Source organism: Dermacentor variabilis, chromosome 1 (assembly GCF_050947875.1).
Source record: "Dermacentor variabilis isolate Ectoservices chromosome 1, ASM5094787v1, whole genome shotgun sequence".
Classification (NCBI taxonomy): domain Eukaryota; kingdom Metazoa; phylum Arthropoda; class Arachnida; order Ixodida; family Ixodidae; genus Dermacentor; species Dermacentor variabilis.
In genome coordinates, this window is record NC_134568.1 from 283,805,255 (window position 1) to 283,827,714 (window position 22,460).

A 22,460-nucleotide genomic window follows, 5' to 3' on the forward strand; every position below is an offset into this window, starting at 1 on the left:
ACTCTAGTTATGTTTAAAACGTAGAAGCAATGGGTAATGATCTGTTATGTCCATATCAAGAACTTTTGCCTCTGGTGAAGTTATTAAGTTAGATAGGGCATGATCAATTAGCGTCCCTGTGCCATTAGGAATCTGTCGTGTAGGAACATCAATTAAGCATTCATATCCGTAGCTTTGTAGTAGACTGGTGTAAGAAATAACTGTTGGTGATGTGTCATTGAGTAGGTTAATGTTGATATCACCCATTATAATGACATTTTTATTTTCTAGTGAAAGGGTATGTAAAGTATGATCAAGATTATAAAAAAAGTCGTCGACTGATGATGAAGGGGAATGATAAATGCATCCAAATATGAAATCTCTTATCATTAGAGGGAGAACAATTAACTATTTCGATCCAGACAGATTTGCAATTAGTGATGGGTAAGTGTAGATCATGTCGTCTGTGATAAGTAAGATCAGGAGAGATCTATATTGCCGCACCACCGTGACTGCTAGTTAATCTTTTACAATATTCTGAATTGTAGTTGAGGAAGCAATAAAGATATTTGTCATCGTCTGACAACCAAGTTTCAATCAAGGCAATTAATGAGAATGAGCTAGAAGATGATAAAAGGAAAGTATCAATCTGCTCAAAGTGTTTGCGAAGACTTCTAGCATTGAAATGAATGACGGAATGAAATCCACTTATGAAAGAGTTAACTTGATTAGGTTCCAGGAAAGAGGCCATGATAAACGGTGAGACAATGAACACTGGTTGCTATGGTATTAGTCTATTCTAGTCAAGTCGGAATGATCACGGATGCGCAGAACTCTGCTGTTAGTAGTCTTTCTAGCCTTGATTTGACAGTTGTCAGTCCAAAGAAACATGCACTTCTTTTCTTTCTTCAGTGTTAGGGCTTTGGAAAACAGGGCCTTGTTACATGGGGTCAGATGATCGTTTATGAAGATAGGTGCGTTAGAAATGCCAGAGAAGCCTAGATCACTGACACAAAGCTTGGCCTTACGTGCTTTACTGATGAAGTCAGATTTTTTAGTTTGAGAGAAGAAACATGCAATGATGTTTTTTTTTGTCAGTAGACCGTGTGGGCACGCGATGAACAATGTCAAGATCATGAGGGGATATGGAACATCCAGCTTTCTCCCCTAGCATTTCCATGATTGCGACGCAGTCCTCCCCTTGGGAACAGGGAACGCCCTTGATCTCAGCATTGCTGAGGCTTGAATATTGCTCAAGTTCTTCTACCTTGCGAGTGAGTGAAGAGTTTTGAGATTTTAGTTCTTTATTCTCATTTACCAATGAGGTATTTTGGCCACGTAAGTCCTCGACAAGTTGATTCAAGTGTTGTGCACTTGATTGAAGGGACTCAACTTCCTTCTTTAACTCCGCAACATCAATGCCAGAATCTTTCATTTTTAGCAAGAATCTGCCGAACACCTTATCAGAGGTGTCTTTAGCTAAACTGTTAATTTTAGCCTCTAGATCCTCTATTTTTTCTAGAGTTCAGCATTAGTTGGGGGGGGGGGGGGGCATGGTATAAAAATAAAATACAAACTCGAACACTAGCAGGAGGAGAGCACAGTTGGTGGCAGCAGTGGCAGTGGTATGTAAAAAGAAAGGAAATAGAAAAATAAGAGTTGTGAAGAATACCTGCGTAAACGATGAACTTTTTAAAGATGTGACTCATGCAATGCCACTGCTGCCAGTGAAGGGTGGGCGTCGGTGCGTGCTTATTTAAAGGGAAGGTGCTCCGGACAGCGACCTCCAGTGGTAGTCTTGTTGATGATGTCAGCAGGCTACCATGAATTCACGCAGTCGCAGCTTCACCACATGCGATGATTCAGCGTCTGGGAGGGCAGTACGTCGATGTGTCACCACGAACATCGCCATTTGAGACAGAGAGGGGTGGGTGAAAAGTGTCCGGTCAGGGTATCTGCGTAAACGATGAACTTTTTAAAGATGTGGCTCATGCCACATCTTTAAAGTTCAATGCTGCCAGAGTGGGGAATGTCTCAAAAATTGTGCCCGAAATAACTTATATAAATGCTTCCATGTTTTCTCTCTATTTAATAAGTAAATAAAATATCACACGAACTTTAGAACTAGATCTGTTTGAAACCAGCAAAGCAGTGCATGCCACTGGTAGGAACAGTGTAAAGGCCATGAAATGAACAAGTTGAGGCCAAATATTTTAATGAAACTTTGTCATTCAATAACCTTCTTTACATTTTTGTACATATGCAATGGCCAGGGAAAAATCTCAGTGACGTTGTCCTTTGTTCAAATGTATTGTCACCAATGCTGTCACTGGTCGTGTACAGTGAAACCTCGTTAAACCGTAGTTGGCCAGAGCTCGGAAAAACTACGTACTAAACGGTAGTACTGGTTGACCGAAATAGCATGAGATCACCCACTTACCTGTCGAAAACGGAACTGGGAGAGAGTGCGATGAAAGGGGAAAAAAACATGCAGTATTTATTCACTTCGCGCAACAAAAGTGTTATTTTCTTTTGATGCCGCGGCAGCCTAGCACGACGACAGCGGCCTCAAACTTACTGAAGCTGCGTGCCAGCTTTTCAGCCAGCCGCCTCTTCTCGGCAAACACTAACATGGCAGATTCCTCGTTGGCATTACGTATTCTCCTTGCACGCGCGCAGAAGTGCTGCAGAAGTCCCCGGGGGCGCATTTTCATTGCTGGGTGCCGGAGTTTGGAATACTTTTCGTTTGGAATAGAGTTACGTTATCGTGCCCCTGTTGTCGTCGCGACGATTGCATTCATTAGGCTGACGTAACGCGTAGCTTCTGCCACTCTCGGGCCTGAATCGCTCGTGCTGTCGCTTTACGTGTCGTCCTTATCACTGTCGCTAGGCGACACTTCGGCAACAACAGAGGCAACGATGGCGAAAAGTCTAACCTCGTAGCCGACATGTCTCCGCGGTCGCAGCAGCGCTGCCAAGGAACTTCTTTGCATTCCACATGCCATACACCGTAGTCAACAGCAGATCCTTGTCGTGTGCCAGCGCCGACTTCTTCGTGTCACGTTCGATAGCACGGACGATGTCTAATTTTTCTTCTATGCTGAGCACCCGGCATCTTTTTTATGTGAGCTTGGGAATGACGCGAGTCCTCGCTTGCACGACACCATAATGCTCTCTGGCACGGCGTCGAAGTGATGCTGATGTTGATGTGGCTTCACGTGCAAATGCACAGGGCACTTGGAGGCCGTTGTTCCGATCTCTGATGCTTGTTGTTCTGCCGGGCCGCCCGATGGAGACGACGCACCGCCGTGTTTGCACTACGAAAAGTTTAAATGCTACGTTTTAACCGATGCGTACGCAATAAGCTGGTACGGTCTATGCGGATACAAGACACATTATGTTCAATGGTCGCTGAGTCGGGGATTTGACTTTACTACTTTTAAAACGAAACTACTGTTTAAGCGGGTACGGTTTAACGAGGTTTTACTGTATTGTAATTGCACCAAAGTTAGTCACAACAGAGAGCACATACATAAAGCCGTTCTGCAAAATATATGAGGGCGAGTCAAATGAAAGTGAGCCAATTTGAATATATGACAAATGGGGTACTTCATTTAAAAGTCTTCATGAGCATTAACACATTTGTCCCACTGACTAACGAGTCACACGATTCCAGTCTCATAATACTCCTTGGGTTGCTGCTTCAAAAAGTATGTAACTTACTCTTTCACGTCGTCATCCGACATGAATCTGGTTCCCTTGAGCTGTTTCTTCAGTTGCCCCAAAATATGGAAGTAGCAAGGTGGCAGGTCTGGGCTGTATGGCGGATGTTGCAGTGTTTCCCACTTGAACTTTGCCAGTTTTGTATTAACCACATCAGCGACATGCCAGTTTTGTATTAACCACATCAGCGACAAGGGAATGGCCATTGTTGTTGAGCAAGATGGCCCCATTCCTCAATTTTCCATGTTGTTTGTTCTTGATTGCGACGCACAGCTGATCCGGCGTTTTACAATATCGGAAAGGGTTGATAGTCTCTCCAGGTTTAGCAAATTCAATCAGTAATGGCCCCTGATGATTGAAAAAAAAAGTCAACACCTTTCCGGCAGAAATGACGGCCTTTGCTTTCTTTGGGTTGGTGGATTCAAATGTTTCACTGTAAGCTTTGCCATCGTATTTCAGGCTCGTAGTAGTGGCATCATGATTCGTCCCCGGTCGCAATTGAAGACAAAAACTTGTCACCCTCATTGTGGTACCGGATCAGATGAGCCAAGGCAGTGCCAAACCTCTCCGTCTTCTGGCGGTGGCTCAAAATCTTGGACATCCATTGCGCACACGAGAGCCCATAACCGAGATGTTCATCAATTATGGTGTGACCTGGACCGGGACTGATGTTCACACGCTCTGCAAGTTCATCGATGCTTATCCTCCGTTCTTGTCTCATCAGCTCATCAACCTTTGTAATTTTGTTGGGGGAGATTGCACGATGGCTTTGGCCCGGTCTTGGATCGTCTTTGTAACTTTCACATCCTTCTTTAAACCGTTTGCTCAAACACATCACAGTGGCCAATGAAGTGTAACGTTCAACATACACGACAGCCATACGGCGACTAATTTCTTTTTGGGAAACACCTTCAGCTGTCAAAAACCTCATGACACCACGCTGTTCAACTTTTGGAGCGTCCATTATATCATGCAGCGATGTTCAACCCAGTGTATGAAAGCATTTAAGGAAATTTATCCTCGCGCTTGCACGTGACTTTTGTAAATGAGAGATGTATGTGTTCTACGCGCATGCTTCGTACATAATGAACCGAACCGTTATTGCGCGGGGTGGGTTGGCTCATTTTCATTTGACTCGCCCTCGTACATTAGAAATTCTAGGATAAAATGGAATATACAAATGCTAAAATACAGCTTGATAAAGGGCAACAGAGTGTCACTGTAAACAAAGTTCACTTCACGTATACACAAAAACTCGCAACAAGGTATTTAAATATACGTTAAGGTCTTCAATAATTCTACGTATCTAAGAAAAAGTCACCGTATATAATGTGTCAAACAAGGCAAATAAACATGTTGCACAATCACAAATTCACAGATCACAGCCCCCCTTCCCTCGCTCTCCCTGATGTATCGCGCGCGACAGGAGGCGGCGTGCTTCCTCCCCGCTTTTTTCCCTTGAACACACAATACTGAGCCATCATTGTAGGCTCACCCATGCCACCCTCACCCCCCTACACTTTCACTCGCACATACAGCACACGGTGCGCGGTCACAATGTTATTGCTTGTGGACTTCATACGAAACGCCATTCCACTCCTGTCAGAGCCTGAGACAGGCTCACAGTATTATGAAATAAATAAATAAATAAAAAACATGAGGGCGACGGCGATGGCAGTAATGCGCCTGGAGTGTTCATATAATTGCTACCGCAATAATTTAATAAGAGTACCCGGCAACTGAAGCGTCCCGTGGCTCAATACTTTCTGCAAAAGGAGACGGAGTTGCAAAATCGAACATTCACCATGCGAAAATTTGCTGCCCTGCAACAATGTCTTTTTTTCTATTGTGGGGCGGGGTCACGGAAATGAGAAAACGCAAGGAAAGCATGTTGGCCACAATTGAATGCCTACTTTGGACACCAAATGTGGCTACCGAAGGAATACCGAAGAAAACGTGAGATGCTTGGTCCACAAAGAACCATACGCATACTGCCTCGTATTGTACACCGGCGCGACAAAATTTTCCAGAGAGGTTTCGCTCAGGAGAACGCGTTGCAATCCGTTGAGTCCCCAGCAGCAGGGTTGCCAGGTCGTCGGAAGAAAAAGTAGCCGAAACATTCTGAAAAGTAGCCAAAAAGTCACCAACTACAGCAAAAGCTTTAATAGGTAGCCAAAAATCTAGCCACGATGTGACAAACATTTGCCCATTTTTAATGCAAAAATAAAGAAAGAACAGACGAGAAAGACCTGTAGCTACCTGCTGCACTAATGACAAACAAAAATAACAGAACAAAACAGTAGTTATCACAGAATATTGTATCGTAATTTACCATACTGTATGACCAACTGATGTTCTTTGATAATTTTGGGCCACACACTTGTGTGCTTTCTGATAGCCAAAGTGGTATCGCCAGTTTCCGTAGAATGAACTTGCTGAGCACGGTCCTTGCACAGATGGTTATATTAACTCTATACCACTATGACTTCATTTTAAATCTTCCTGTGCGAACTCTACGATGTCGCACACGTTCTCCACTACCCTGGTACGCAGTCGCATACAGTCGCGTAGACATTGGCACCTGTAATGTCGTGGCTGCAATGATGTGTTTTTGGTTGTTGCAGTCGTTTATGACGCGAAGAACCATGGTCTTCGACATTCTCTATAAAGGTAACCATCTCTGGGGTGATATTAAGACATCACCTATTGCTTCCGTCCTTCGAAGGACGCAAAAGCATTGCCTATAATAAGATTGGTTACTGTATTTACTCGATTGCGACGCGCAACCGTTTTCCATGACCAAAAAAATAAGAAATGATAACCTCGATTGTAACGTGCACCCGTTTCCCATTGCAAAAAAAAGAGTACAATACCGCGCACCTCGTGCTTTCGTATAGAAATAATTTTCTCTCATTTGGAAGAAACGGATTTATTCCCAATACGCTAAAGTTGTAATGAATAAAAGCACAAATTGAAGCGGCGTGCCTTGCAGCCAAGATTTTCACTGCGCCGGTACGAGTCGTGTGGGGCAATAGATATCATTCGTTGTCGCTATCAACAAACCAAAGCATTTCATCCTCGGTGCCATCCATGGCATTCGAAATCCCGCACTTCTTAAAGGCCTTGTTGACCATGGCAGCTGGGATCGTGCACCATGCATCTTTCACCCATCCAGCAAAGTCCTGCAGCGAGGCACGCTTCATTTTATTGGCGGGCGTGAATTCTTGGCAGCCACTGACAAGCCATTGGATGTTGAGTGCCCAAATTCTTTCACTGCCTTGTTCAAATAAACATAGAATGGCTGGAGCCGCGATGTCATGCTGCCGGGTATCACGACAAGGTCGGTGTTGCATGCAGCCAGCTTGTCCTTGATGCGCTGGTCAAGGTGGCACCTGAACGCGTCGAGCACAAGCATCCCACGCAAACCTAAACTGCCGCCGGGTCTCTTCCGCCAAACATTATCAATCCAGTCAGCGACCAAGTCTAAGGTCATCCAACCTTTTTCATTTGCGCGCACAATCACGCCACTCGAAAACACTATTCCTTTCAGGTGCATCTTTTGTCTGAAGATAAGATACGGGGGTAGCTTCTACTCATCCACAGTGCAACAGAGCATTGTGGTGACTAGTTTTTTCGTGGCTGGAAGACAAAACGCGCACTTGCTTCGCCCCCTTCTTTTCAGCGATTGTGGTGGCAGGCATGTGAAAGTAGAGCGGCATCTGATTGGCATTTCCGGACAGGCCGCCATTGGAATATGAACCTGGCAACGTTTAACGCTAGAATGTTATCTAGTGAGGCGAGTCTAGCAGTGCTATTGGAGGAATTAGAGGGCAGTAAATGGGATATAGTAGGGCTCAGTGCAGTTAGGAGGCCAAAAGAAGCATATACAGTGCTAAATAGCGGGCACGTCCTGTGCTACCGGGGCTTAGTGGAGAGAAGAGAACTAGGAGTCAGATTCCTGGTTAATAAGAATATAGCTGGTAACATACAGGAATTCTATAGCATTAATGAGAGGGTGGCAGGTCTTGTTGTGAAACTTAATAAGAGGTACAAAATGAAGATTGTACAGGTCTACGCCCCTACATCCAATCATGATGACCAGGAAGTCGAAAGCTTCTATGAAGACGTGGAATCGGCGATGGGTAGAGTGAAAACTAAATACACTATACTAATGGGCGACTTTAATGCCAAGGTAGGCAAGAAGCAGGCTGGAGACAAGGCAGTGGGGGAATATGGCATAGACACTAGGAATAGCAGGGGAGAGTTATTAGTAGAGTTTGCGGAACAGAATAATATACGGATAATGAATACCTTCTTCCGGAAGCGGGATAGCTGAAAGTGGACGTGGACGAGCCCGAACGGCGACACTAGAAATGAAATAGACTTCATACTCTGCGCTAACCCTGGATTCATACAAGATGTGGATGTGCTCGGCAAGGTGCGCTGCAGTGACCACAGGATGGTAAGAACTCGAATTAGCCTAGACCTGAGGAGGGAACGGAAGAAACTGGTACATAAGAAGCCGATCAATGAGTTAGCGGTAAGAGGGAAAATAGAGGAACTCCAGATCAAGCTACAGAACAGGTATTCAGCTTTAACTCAGGAAGAGGACCTTAGTGTTGAAGCAATGAATGACAATCTTGTGGGCATCATTAAGGAGTGTGCAATGGAAGTCGTTGGTAACTCCGTTAGGCAGGATACCAGCAAACTATCGCAGGAGACGAAAGATCTGATCAAGAAACGCCAATATATGAAAGCATCTAACCCTACAGCTAGAATAGAACTGGCAGAACTTTCGAAGTTAATCAACAAGCGTAAGACAGCTGACATAAGGAAGTATAATATGGATAGAATTGAACATGCTCTCAGGAACGGAGGAAGCCTAAAAACAGTGAAGAAGAAACTAGGAATTGGCAGGAATCAGATGTATGCGTTAACAGACAAAGCCGGCAACATCATTACTAATATGGATGAGATAGTTCAAGTGGCTGAGGAGTTCTATAGAGATTTATACAGTACCAGTGGCACCCACGACGATAATGGAAGCGAAAATAGTCTAGAGGAATTCGAAATCCCGAAGGTAACGCCGGAAGAAGTAAAGAAAGCCTTAGGAGATATGCAAAGGGGGAAGGCAGCTGGGGAGGATCAGGTAACAGCAGATTTGTTGAAGGATGGTGGGCAGATTGTTCTAGAGAAACTGGCAACCCTGTATACGCAATGCCTCATGACCTCGAGCGTACCGGAATCTTGGAAGAACGCTAACATAATCCTAATCCATAAGAAAGGGGACGCCAAAGACTTGAAAAATTATAGACCGATCAGCTTACTGTCCGTTGCCTACAAAGTATTTACTAAGGTAATTGCAAATAGAATCAGGAACACCTTAGACTTCTGTCAACCAAAGGACCAGGCAGGATTCCGTAAAGGCTACTCAACAATAGACCATATTCACACTATCAATCAAGTGATAGAGAAATGTGCAGAATATAACCAACCCTTATATATAGCTTTCATTAATTACGAGAAAGCGTTTGATTCAGTCGAAACCTCAGCAGTCATGGAGGCATTACGGAATCAGGGTGTAGATGAGCCATATGTAAAAATACTGGAAGATATCTATAGCGGCTCCACAGCCACCGTAGTCCTCCATAAAGCAAGCAACAAAATCCCAATAAAGAGAGGCGTCAGGCAGGGAGATACGATATCTCCAATGCTATTCACAGCGTGTTTACAGGAGGTATTCAGAGACCTGGATTGGGAAGAATTGGGGATAAAAGTTAATGGAGAATACCTTAGTAACTTGCGATTCGCTGATGATATTGCCTTGCTTAGTAACTCTGGGGACCAATTGCAATGCATGCTCACTGACCTGGAGAGGCAAAGCAGAAGAGTGGGTCTAAAAATTAATCTGCAGAAAACTAAAGTAATGCTTAACAGTCTCGGGAGAGAACAGCAATTTACAATAGGCAGCGAGGCACTGGAAGTCGTAAGGGAATACATCTACTTAGGGCAGGTAGTGACGGCGGATCCGGATCATGAGACGGAAATAATCAGAAGAATAAGAATGGGCTGGGGTGCGTTTGGCAAGCATTCCCAAATCATGAACAGCAGGTTTCCATTATCCCTCAAGAGAAAAGTATATAATATGTGTGTCTTACCAGTACTAACCTACGGGGCATAAACCTGGAGGCTTACGAAAAGGGTTCTACTCAAATTGAGGACGACACAACGAGCTATGGAAAGAAGAATGATAGGTGTAACGTTAAGCGATAAGAAAAGAGCAGATTGGGTGAGGCAACAAACGCGGGTAAACGACATCTTAGTTGAAATCAAGAAAAAGAAATGGGCATGGGCAGGACATGTAATGAGGAGGGAAGATAACCGATGGTCATTAAGGGTTACGGACTGGATCCCAAGGGAAGGGAAGCGTAGCAGGGGGCGGCAGAAAGTTAGGTGGGCGGATGAGGTTAAAAAGTTTGCAGGGACGGCATGGCCACAATTAGTACATCACCGGGGTTGTTGGAGAAGCATGGGAGAGGCCTTTGCCCTGCAGTGGGCGCAACCAGGCTGATGATGAATCTGTCCGAAGTGGTAGCCGTTTCAATGGCGCAACTTCAAAACGTACTGCTGAAGACTGCAATTTCTCTTCATCTTCTTTGGGCAATTTTTGGCATATCCCTGTCCACCTTCGAAGAGAAAAGTATTTTCTTTTCATAAGATTTGATAGCCAGCACCTGCTCGCTTTGAAGTCACTCCACATTAGCCCTTTCTGTAGGGCTAACTGCATCGCCCGTACTTTGAGCAGATCAGTCCTCACAAGCCGCTGTGCCACTCGCTGCTCTTGCACGTATTTCGCGAGCAGCTCTTCTATTTCGGCGAAGCGGCCCTGCTTCAGTCCAATGAAACCCTTCCTTGTTGCTTTGCTGGTGAAAATATCCTCCTTCTGTTTGCGCCAGTCCCGCACGCAAGCTTCAGGAACTCCGAACGCCCGTGATGCGGCCCAAATTCCGTCCGTGTCCACGCGCATAACGTTCTTTTTAAATGCGGCATCATGGTGGACTCGGCATGTCTTCGTTGTTGGCGCTTCCATGCCGATTGAACAAACGTAGAAAACGGGAAGACAGGCGGTACACTAGGTTACACCATTGCCTGGTTACACATACAATATGGAGGTATGCACATGAAGGAAGCTACGGCGGCTAGGCTAGAAGCGCGTACGAGGTGGCCATTTTTCGAATGCCGACGGCGATATGGTAACACGGATTTGGGGTCGTACTTGATTCTAACGCGCATGCAATTTTTGGACTCGTTTTACTGGAAAAATTGTGTGTGTTAGATTCTAGTAAATACGGTAATTCCTGTTACTCAGAGGGAGCTGCTTGGGCCTGTGCAATTATCCGTCAATGACAGTCCCGAAATGCCCAAAGCATTGATTTCAGCCAATGAGCGTTGCTTATGAAGCATCTCGGGCAGTCCTGGACAGCCCAGGGCGACAGGTCGAAGAGGCCCACTGAGAATGTGGTGGCTGTGATGTATTTTCAGCTCCTGAATTTGCTTCCAGAGCTTGCAAAACTCAAAAGCGTGACCTTGAAGATCTGACCTTTGGGGTAGTTGCTTCGAGGGGGCCGTCGGGGGTAGTGTTATTCGGCCACTATCTATACCAATTACCACCAACAAAAGCAGCCATAAAGTAGCCAAGTCGCCAAACACAATTTTCGGTCGCCAGGAGCCTCTAAAGTAGCCAATTTGGCAAGAAATCGTCAAATGTGTCAGCCCTGTCCCGCAGTGATGACGACGAGCGACCATGCATTGTTTCTTTTTCTCGTTTGCTAGCCAGAAAGCATCCAACACTTTTCCAGGCGAAAATTCACTCGGCAAGAGAAAAACGAACACACATCGAAGTGTGCTGCGCAATGGTCGGGGCAACACGAGGAAAACGTATGCACTCTGGCGGGCTCCGGCAGCCCGAGGGTAGCGAGAACAACAAAAAAATTGAAGAGGCTCAATGTGTCCTCGAGAATAAAAGTCAAAGTAGAAAAATAAATAAGAATACAGTTACCTTTACTGGCTTTAGTGTATTGATATAGTTGCTTTGGCACAGGTGAAAAAAAAAATGTTGATATTATTTTCTGTGACATGATGGCAAAAACGAACCACCACATCAATTCGTCTCATCGGACCTCGCTGCGTGCATTGTCAACTTGTCTGATTATGTGTTGATTTGGCTTGTCTTGTTGTATGGTCCGATGTACGACTTTAGAAAAGTCAATGCACCTTTCGCATCGAAAGTTTGAGAACATTATACCCATAAAGTTTCAGAATTGAAATCCATGAGCTCCGTAGATTCCGCGGCCTTAGCGAGATGCTGTGACGAGGTTGCTCGCCATGAAAACGCCCTTGAAACTTTGTGCTCGGATGGGGCTCCTTGCGTTATGTGACCCTGGTGCATGGGCGTTGCCGTGAAATCCAGCTCAATTTCACAATGTTTGTGCTGAAATGTCTTTTTGAGCTTGAAAAGGACGTTCTAGACAAAATTCAGAATGATTTCCAGCACTGGGAGTTGTTTTGGTCGGCGGTGCATGACAGCGTGAAAAAATTTCGGGGGGGGGGGGGGGGGGCTGAAGCCCCATAGGACCCCTCCCCCCTCCCCCAGCTAAGCCCCTAGATTGGGTGGATGTCTAATTTTCCCTTTATTAATTACTTCTCTCCACTTTGTGGGTTTCTGCAAAACTACTATGCCAAAATTTAATTCTGATGGTAATGTTTTCTCCTGGCACACAGATTAACAAGCTCAACCAAACAGTTGAAGACTGCACTACTGCGATATCTCTGAATGAGGATTACCTGAAGGCTTACTTGAGGCGGGCCAAAACGTAAGTGTTTTACAAACTACAAAGGTCTGCTTGTTCTGTACATTATGAATGTGGACATACTATCTACAAAAGGTTTGCTTCTACGTATTTTCAGCTACATGGATCTGGAAATGTATGAGGAGGCTGTGCGGGACTACGAGCGTATCTTGCGGAAAGACCATACTCGAGGTGCTTTTCATTTTTTTACTGGAGTTTCGTCACCATAGCAGTAGTATGTGCAAGTTGGGGGTTCATGAAAAAAAAATACAGAAAGAAAAACTGCTAAGCTTTTTTGCACCACCCTGTAGAGGAATTTATCAAAGCCATTGAACTGCGACTTGTCTGTCTCCCAATAATGACATAATGATTGCTTTTCTACTGTTATGGCAGTCATGCATTATGCTGCTTCAATTATTTCTACTTCCTCCTCTCTACAACATTCATGATACGCGCTGGTGCTTTGTTCACACATCACTCACCACCAGTGTTAAATCACTTGCTTAGCTACATTATGCATGCAAACACCATGCCATGTTGTGCCCAACACTTGCCTTTATGCTGAAGCTCTCACAGTCGACTTCCCACAGTGCAACCAGATGCCATACAGGCTAAAATTTTCCTACAAAGTGCAATTTCCTGCTTAGGTGTTTTTTTTTTTTAATGCCTTTCTTCTAATTTAGCGTTAAGAGGTGTATCTGATGCAGAGGCTGCATAAGATTTGAAACTTCATTGTGCTGGGATGTGGTAGGTGTATACAAAATGTCTGTGCACTGTGAAAGCAGCATCAAAAACCTAAAGCACCTGGAAAGCTGGCCTAGTTAATACGCTCCCAATGGAAGTCGCAAAGCATGTTGAAATGCATTGCTGACTGTAAAGACCTTTTCGTTCTTGCTAAATTGCACTCCTTTAGAATGCTGCCTCAGGACTGTGTGAGTGTGTGTGTGTGTGTGTGTGTGTGTGTGTGTGTGTGTGTGTGCACGCGTGCGTGCGTGCGTGCATGCGTGCGTGCCTACATTTATTTTTCTCTTGGCTTCTCAGAAAACAAACGACTGCTAGATCAGGCAAAATTAGAGCTGAAGAAGAGCAAGCGCAAGGACTACTACAAGGTTCTTGGAATCCCAAAGGATGCAACTGTCGATGACATCAAAAAGGCCTACAGGAAGCGTGCTCTCCTACACCACCCTGGTAATTGTTCTTTATGTTTATTCGGGTTATAAGTCAACCTTCCCAACAAGGCAAGCCTCTGTTCAGGCATTTGAAAGTATGAGGGACATTTCAAAAGTAAGTTTCGTCATTTATTTTCATACGGAAACTTTATTGCCAAAAAAATAAAAAATACACCCTGTCATTATGAACTATACACCTTGCACTATTTTTCCACATAGTTGCCACCGACATTGAGACATTTGTCATAATGTGCAATCAGTTTGGAGAAACCACTCTGGTAAAACTCGGTGCCCTGCTATGCAAGGAGTTGTTGAGTTGTTGCACAGCCTGCTCCACCTCAGCATTGTTTTGGAAGCGACGTCCCGGGAGCGCGGCTTTCAATGCAGGGAACAGGTGAAAGTCCGATGGGGCAAGAACAGGGGGCAGGGCGATCCTCTCTCCCATCCGAAGCGATGAATCTGATCTTGTGTGAGCCTTGCTGTGTGTGGTTTTGCATTGTCATATAAGAGCACAACACCTTCGCTCGAGGGCCCTGGTCTGTTTCGTCGAATGAGACCCAAGTTTGGTGAGGGATCGCAGTAGCATGCCGCATTGATCGTCCCTTCACGGAGGAAATCAAGGAGAATCACACCTTTTGGGTCCCAGAACACTGTATTGTGGCCATAACCTTTCCTGCGAAGGGTGACATTTTGAATTTTTGCTGACTGGTGAACTGGGATACTTCTACGTCATTGAGGCGGCTTTGGTTTCTGGGGTGAAGTGGTGCACCCATGTCTCATCGCCTGTGATGATTCTGCACAGGAACTCATCTCCCTCTCGCGTGTACTGCATCAAGTGATGGAGGCTAATACCTATTCTTGCACTCTTGTGATCTGGGGTCAGATTTCTCGGCACTCATCTTGCAGACACTTTTCGGTAACCCAACATATCGTGCAGCATGTGACGGGCCTGAGCAATACCAATGCTCAGTGTGGAGACCACGTCTGACACTGTTATGCGCCTGACTGCTAACACCATGCCTTGTACTCCAGTAATGTTGTTTTCATTCGTGGTTGTGGAGGGACGCCCACTTCGACCTCCATCCTCCACACACTGCCTTCCTTCACTGAATAAGCAGCACCAGCGACCAACCGTTTGATGAGACATGACATCTTCACCATACACGACCTGTAGAATTTTTATGGATGACGGACATACTAGTCCCACATGCCCATTCATACCAGATCACAGCACACACTCCCATTTGCAACCCTGTTATCAGCACACATCTGTCTGCCATTGTGATTTGTACTCGAATAACCTCAGGCACGGCAGTCTGCTGCTACTCTTATCTCTTCTTCAGCTCTCTGCTCATGCCTCATTCGTCCACCGCTGATGCTCCTTCCGTCGTTGATCCTCCAATGGGTGTGGATTCTTATGGCAATTGTTTGTTGCTCCTGGTGTACCACCTTCTCTTTTAAAAAAAAATGATGAAACTTACTTTCGGATTGTTCCTCGTATAATTGAAAGCAGCATCGCTTCGGATGTGAAGCAGGCAGGATAAGAGGAACAAGAGGTAGCAATCGCATGGTGGCGCGCAAAACTGATGCATGCACTTGCACTACAATTGTGCCACTGGCAGCCAAGTTTATTTATTGAGCATGTGACGGGGAATAAGAAGAGGCAGAAGGTAAGAGGGGAAGAGCAAAAGTAGAGGACCAGGGGGAGGATGGAAGGGTCAATTTGGCGGCACCTGCCCTCGCATTACATACGAATAACAGCATACTTGACCATTTGAAAACACATTCTAAATCCCTCGGATTCTTTTTTACCTTGGCAACTAGGGGTGTACGGATAGTAGCTTTTTAGACTGAATCGAAAATGAATAGAATAGTGGCACAAGCGAATCGAATATCAAAAGTTCTTCTCAATTTTTGTGAATAATATACATACAGCCTTCTCACCAGCAATGTCAAACAATTTTCACATTGCGTTATTCACGACACTAGAAAATCTGTTCTCAATTTTCACAATTTCAAATGTTCACAATTTTATTGTGATTCATTGGAGTTTTACTGGAAAAGCCTGGCTCCCTGAGTGACAACGTGCTCTGGTACATAATGTCAGCTGTGCAAGGGATAAAAGTTATTGTAGTTTTGCTTCAATTTCATGTTGGATCATGCACAGTCAATGACGTGAAATATCCAAAAAATATTTGAAAAATATTCAGCTTTTCGAATAGCGACCATGTGATTCAAGTACGAATCGAATAGGGGAGTATTCAGTTCACTATTCGAAAGTTTCGTGTAATCACTCACTTCTATTACCAACCTGTACCATTAGGTCTCCATTCAATTTGTAGACAAGCCGACCATAGTCGAAACCTGTTTTTTGGTCCGATTTACACCATTTTCACTGTGCGTGTGACTGGTCGTACGATTAGTGGTGCAGTATTCTGTGGCCTTTCACATTTTGACTCCGTTCATTTGTGACGTTATATAGACGCATTGCGTTCGGTATGATGCCTGCTTCAAGAGATGAGCAATTTTGATGGCCAAGGAGCTGGGAAACTCCACCTCAACTCAACGGCTTGGCGTCAATGAGTAGACGATTGATGGTGGGACCAGCGGGAGGCCCTCTTTAATTACAAAGCGGGTCGGAAGTGCTCTATGGACCTTGTAGGGACATGGCACTGCCCCCGAATGAAATGGTTCTGCGTAAGATGGTTGTTAATCTCAAACGAGCTCGACAGCATGGAAGACGACTTGATTCTCAGGCAATCACTTTCAAAGATAGTTTTGCTTTCACAAGATTCATATCATCCTGGCTCAGGAGGTGTTGAAAGTTTGCAAGTTTATTTAACATAATTAATGTATACAATGACAAAGTACACACTTTCGGGACCCAACAAATTTGCATTAATATGTGCACATAAATGCATAATCATACATAAATACATAAAAGACTGAATTGGAAGTGCTTTGGCACAGCCCCTGTAGCTATAAATATGGAGTTTTATGAATAGCACGCCCAATTCGTTCTTTTGTACTCCTTTTGCATTCTTTTCTACAGCTGACTGATTGTGTTTGCTAGCTTTGGTTCCCCTATTTCGAAAACTGGCTATTATTTCTGTGGACCTGTTCTTGTTTTTCTTGTATTATGTTGTAATGCCATTTTAGGCAGTGCAAGTATTGTTTGACAGTATTCAGTTTGACAGTTAACATGGTAATGTTTTTTCACTCCTTCAGATCGACATTCCAATGCTTCTGAGGACATGAAGCGGGAACAAGAGAAAAAGTTCAAAGAGCTTGGTGAGGCCTACAACATTCTCTCTGACCCCAAGAAGCGCATGCGTTATGATGAAGGCCGCGATTTGGAAGACATGGACAGCTTTTCTTCAGGTAGGCAAAAACCTTCTCGGCAGGCTTGACTGATCAGCTTGTACTCCTGTTATTCACACTTTTTTTTTTCCTTCCACACTTTCAGATGCCAGCCCCCATGTTTTTAGGACATTCTTCGAAGCCCCTGGATTCTTCTCCACCGGTGGTAGTTCCTTCCAACATGATGCAGGGTTTGGCTTTCCAGGAGGCTTCAGTTTTCAGTTTGGATAAATCTGAAATTTTACTGCCAAGTGTGTCTGTTCATATTATATAAATTTACAGAATAAACTGTCTTCAGTCTTCATGCATACAATACTGTTAGATGCTAAGCAATTTCTTGCCCCTTTTTTTAATTCATGCACAGTCATCTTTGCAGTAAATGACAATGTTCATAAATGGTGCATGACGGTTTTGTGTGAATGTGTTCATTAGTTTTCAGACTCATTCAGATCAGTTGCCAACAGTCAATAAAAGCATTCCATCAGTGCATGTTGCAGTGTTTTGAAAGTTGTTTGCAAGAAAAGTCCTTGCTTTCTGCTCTGATAATAGGGACAAAGGGAATTGCAAGGCCTATAAGATGATAATGTAGTATAATGATGCCTGTGCATTCATGTTTCTGGAGCAGCCACTTTTCTGTATAGCACAGGCATCATAGCAAGTAACGAGCCTGAACTAGGTACATAAAAACTATCTTTGATATAAATACGAGATGGACATGCAAGATTTACTTGATGTAGTCAAGGGTGTGACGGAGAGCCTATAAGTCTGAAATATAAGTTAATGTATATTACAAGAATAAGTAGCAAAGTCACTTCGCTACATAATCAAGTGTACTGAATTATTTCAGTGATGGCCATTTCATTCTTGTGTGAATGAGGTTCCTAGAAGGGCACCGAAATGCCAATTTCGACATTTGTTTGTCTGTGACAAGATTTACACTTCGTGTACTAAGATTATTTCAGGTACAAACAAAATATGTACTTGCTAGGCCACTAGGAGCTACCATTGCAATTGGCTTGCAAGTTCATTGAATGCTGATATTTGTGCAACATTGCTTCTCTCTTTCATTAGAGAATAAAGAAAATTTTATGGCTTAAACTTTTTTATTGCTAGCATGCTCCGTGAAGTAGTGTGCCTGTCAGAAACAGCAAAAACTTGCTATCAGTTTGCCAAGTTCACTACACTGAAAGTGGAGTGAAACGCACCAACCAGCTTGCTCGAACAACATGACTACGGTAAAAACTGGCTCACTTTTAATCTGCAATGGTTTCTTTTAATGAAAGCATTGTAGATGTAGCGTTTGCCTTTGGGCATTCGCCATGTGTAATTGAAAGTATGATGCAAGATTGTTAGAAAACTTTTGACGTTAGAGAACCCAAGCTGTTAACCGGAGCACTCCGCTACAGCATCTCTTCCAGCCTGAGGTTTCACCTCATAAACTGGACCTTGGATAATACTAGGCCCCCTCAAGGCTATTTCCCTATGTAACTGCATATGGCGAAGTACTGCACAAGGAAAGTTGAAAAGTGGCAGAGAAAGAGTTCTGAAATGAATGAGGGAAAAATAATTATTTTTAAAAAGTTGCGCAGATTCTAGAGCCAAAAACGGGCACCATCCCAGTGCCAGACACTGGGTGGCTAAATCATGCAACATAAAGTAAAATATAATTCAGCATTCCATTAAGGAGGCCCTGAACCACTTTTTTATCAAATTCGAGATGTGTAGACGAGGTACCTAAGTCGAGATTAGGTAAAATAGGCTATTTCAACGATAGTTTGCCGCAAAAAGTACTTCAAGGCGTTCAGCAGGAGCGGAGTTATTAGGCAGTTTCAGTTTGGCGTACGCAGAAAACCCGCGGAGGCAACAATGCGCAGCACGCAGGAGAATGCGGGGGGTAATGGTGCCGGGGCTTACTTTCAGGAATGCGGTCCTCTGTTTAAGGGCAGAGGTTCAGTCGAGACTAGAAGTAAATCGGAGAGCTCTGGGAAGATTAGCACTAGGTGCCCACGGGAAAACCACAAATGAAGCAGTACAGGGGGATATGGGCTTGGCATCGTTCGAAGTAAGGGAAGCTCTGAGTAAAATCCTATACGAAAAACATGTGAGGAAATTGGACGATAACAGGCGGGCAGCTAAGGTATTTAAATACATATACAGAAAGAGCGTTGACTCACAATGGCGGAAAAGAACTAGGAAGCTAACCAGTGAGTATGCCAGACACGAGGACGAAGAAAGACTGAGCATTAAATGACAGGTTAAAAACGCAGAAAGTAAAAATTTGATAAATTCAATGGAAAAGAAGCGTAGTGTGGAACTATATCGATACTGGAAACAGCAGATCAGGAAGGAAGCATTTTATGATAACTCAGGAGGCAGCAGGATGTCTTAGAACTCGGAACTATAAACAGAAATTTAAGAAGACACATGTACTGTGTGTGGTAAATATGTAGAAACGATGGAACACCTCATACTAAAATGTGATGGTATCAGTCCCGATGTCGATGCTGCCACAGTCGCGCTTCCTGAGGCTCTAGGGTTCAGAGATAACAATAGTCATGTAAATAAATATGCGGTGGAAATAAGCAAAAGGCGATTGGAGGATTGGTGGCTCAGAAGCAGACAGGTGACATAAGGTTAAAAGAGTAGGAAGACGTATTTAAAGAAAATCGCGAATTTTAATAACACACAACACAGGTAAACAAAAATAAAAGGCAAAATAAAAAGCTGAGCATGGTGGCAACTGCCATCGCCCCGTTTCAAAGGGGACGCTCCTACCTTCCATCCATCCATCCGGCTCCTGCGCGTGAGAGTCGGCGATCCCCTTCTCAATTTTTGCGTCGGGCCAACTATTGCCGTTCGTGCGCGCGCGCTGCGTACGTGGGTGGTTGCGGACTCCCAACTATAACTGCCTACAAGTGACAAAAAAGATCGCGTACGTATGATCCCCTTCGCGGTGCTCCCGCTCCTCCTTGCGCTGCAAAGGCTATGACGGGGCGGGGCGTGCCCACAACGCTCCGCCTCGGTACGTGTGGCACACAGTTCAGATTTGATTTTAGATTTACACAGAGACGCCACTATTTCTGATTTTGGCCCCCACGACGCGCCAAACTTAAGGTCTCTAGATAAAGTTTTTTGTCTAGGGACCTTAGCGAAACTCGGAGGCTATCGCTCGCCTTGCGGTGTGGTTCACGGTGTTTCGTACGTTTGCTGTACTCTCTGTCCACCTTTCTCGTCTCTGTGGTTTTCATTGAGCTAAGTTGTTCAAGTATGAAAAACCAACTAGCCCAACAATCAACTCTTCTATAATCTGTAGTGACGCCGTTCGAGTAACTTTTGTGTGCTTTTTTTTAAAGTAATGTCCGAAGTAAAAGAGAAAGAAAAAACGCTGTAGAAGAAGGAACCAGTTACTATTAACCGTCGTTCGGGATCTCCTTTCCCTTCTATATACCCCACTCCCCGAGCCAGTGCTTTTCAATGTAGAAATTTATCAATCATTATATATTGTTACGTGCGGGAAGACGCTGACAAAAGACTATTTACATTGTATTTACAAGAAAAGCGCAGCCAGACACCAAGATGGCAACCAGCTCGTGCCAAGCCCAGGCGCCCGTCTTCGTCTTCATTTGCGCCATGTTTTAAAAGCGCATTTTGTTATCGCAACACAACCCCCGGTGGCAAAAGCACCGTCCTGGTGCCGCTAGATATCTGTGGGAAGCGGAGTTGTGGGGCTTGAGCCTGGCGACGTGGACGATATCACTGGTAGTCGGAGCGGAGGACGTTGCGAGGCTGACTGGAACAATTTCGCAGGTGATGTCAGCATATAATAAAGAACTGTCAGTGACTTGGCGAACCACGCGATATGGCCCTTTGTATAACAAGACGGGAGTTTCTCGTAAAGGCTCAACGGGAAGACGTCCAAAGGAGCACTAGGGTGCCCGGCGAAAAATGCTCTTCACAGTGACAGAGGTTGTAGGGACGCTTCTGGTTGTCTTGCGACACTGATAGGCGAGCGCGTGCAAGTTATCGAGCGTAGTCAGCGCGAGCGGTGGCATCACGCGCATGTTCACTTGTTGAGATCGGTATCGATGGTAGCAAGATGTTGACCGGTAGCGTAGGTTACGACCATACAAGAGGAAAAACGGTGAACAGCCGGCGGTGACCAGGCGAGAATTATAGGCGAAAGTGATGTACTGGGCTGTTTCACACGTAGGGGTAAACTTTTGCATCGCGATGCCTCCGACAGTAGCACGCTTCCCAACAACGCGGCCAGCGCGCGCCGCCGTAGCAGACGACGCGGTTCAAGAGTCCGACCCTCGAGCATCTGCGCCTGCGCGAGCTGCCGCCGCCGCCTGACTCAAGCGTTCGCCGCATCGCGGTACAATGCACTCCAAGTTTTCCTGGCTGAAACAGCCCGTACGGTAGAGCTAGGTCCCGATCGAGATGATCAGCTGAAACTTATTTCACCAGCATATCTATACGGGTCCGGTTCAGTCGCTCGGTCAGGCTGTTGGTTTGTGGATGGTAGGAGTAGGTAAGCTGGCGCTGGTAGGGTGGCTAGAATGGGCCACCCTAGCGCTGGATAGAGCAGACGCGCATAATAGTAGGTTGTTGGATTTAGGGACAATCCCAATCGCTGTCCCCCAGATATTGGACCTTGCCGTTGGGTGCGGGAGTTGGCCGAGGTTGAGGAGGACTTTGAGATGAAAACTGGAGGTTTATTTACATTATTTACAGTGAGAGTACAAAGAAATTAAGTCATAAAGTAATTACGGGCCGGCAGCAACTCGGACGCTGCGGCCCGTGGCAAGAAGCTCGAAAGAGATGAATGAAGGAATGCTCTCCTGCTGCTCCCGGTCTCTGGTTTTTAAGCCCTTCGGTGTCTCGAAGTCACATCACGTTCGGCCAACCGGCGAGCCCGCTCAGGTGACGCCATTTTCGGCCAATCGGCGAGCCCGCTCAGGTGTCGTCATTTCCGGCCAATGGTAGGCGCTCGTGCGATTGTGTCACACCCGGCGCAGAGGGTCGCTCCTTGGGCTCCAATTGTCCGAGGGCTTACTTCTCTCTGCGGTATTGCCTTGCTGGCTTGCAAGCGCCGTCACAATAGGCGGAAGGGGGCGACGTTTCAGTGCTGCAAAGCAGCTTTGCTCGGGACCTGCGTTACCTAGAAGCGTGCCAGGCTCCCGCTACACTTTCGGGAAGAGTCAAGCAGTAAATAGCTCCACCTGCGGCGCACGAGGTGGGGGACGCCAACTCGTCTGCACGTGCCGCGCCTCGGAAACGGGGTAGATGTGCTTCTGCGCTCCTTAATTAGCTGTGGCGCTATTCGATGTGGTCTGGTGAACTCGAAGGAGGCTCAGGAAAAGGACCCGTATCTAACAAG

The 22,460-nt window shown here is 45.2% G+C and overlaps 1 protein-coding gene across 4 annotated transcripts in view; it reads left to right on the forward strand.

Annotated features, from left to right (window-relative positions):
* The window catches only part of LOC142566249 (dnaJ homolog subfamily C member 7-like), a 134,389-nt gene extending 116,820 nt beyond the window's left edge, over window positions 1-17,569 (forward strand). For all 4 annotated transcript variants that reach the window (XM_075677108.1, XM_075677092.1, XM_075677116.1 and 1 more), the window contains exons 7-11: window positions 12,484-12,575; window positions 12,670-12,743; window positions 13,593-13,739; window positions 16,949-17,101; window positions 17,187-17,569. In XM_075677108.1, the coding sequence (XP_075533223.1) occupies window positions 12,484-12,575; window positions 12,670-12,743; window positions 13,593-13,739; window positions 16,949-17,101; window positions 17,187-17,311 (591 nt within the window). In that variant the 3' untranslated portion in view covers window positions 17,312-17,569. The remainder of the gene's footprint in view (window positions 1-12,483; window positions 12,576-12,669; window positions 12,744-13,592; window positions 13,740-16,948; window positions 17,102-17,186) is intronic.
* Window positions 17,570-22,460: the final 4,891 nt, after the last annotated feature.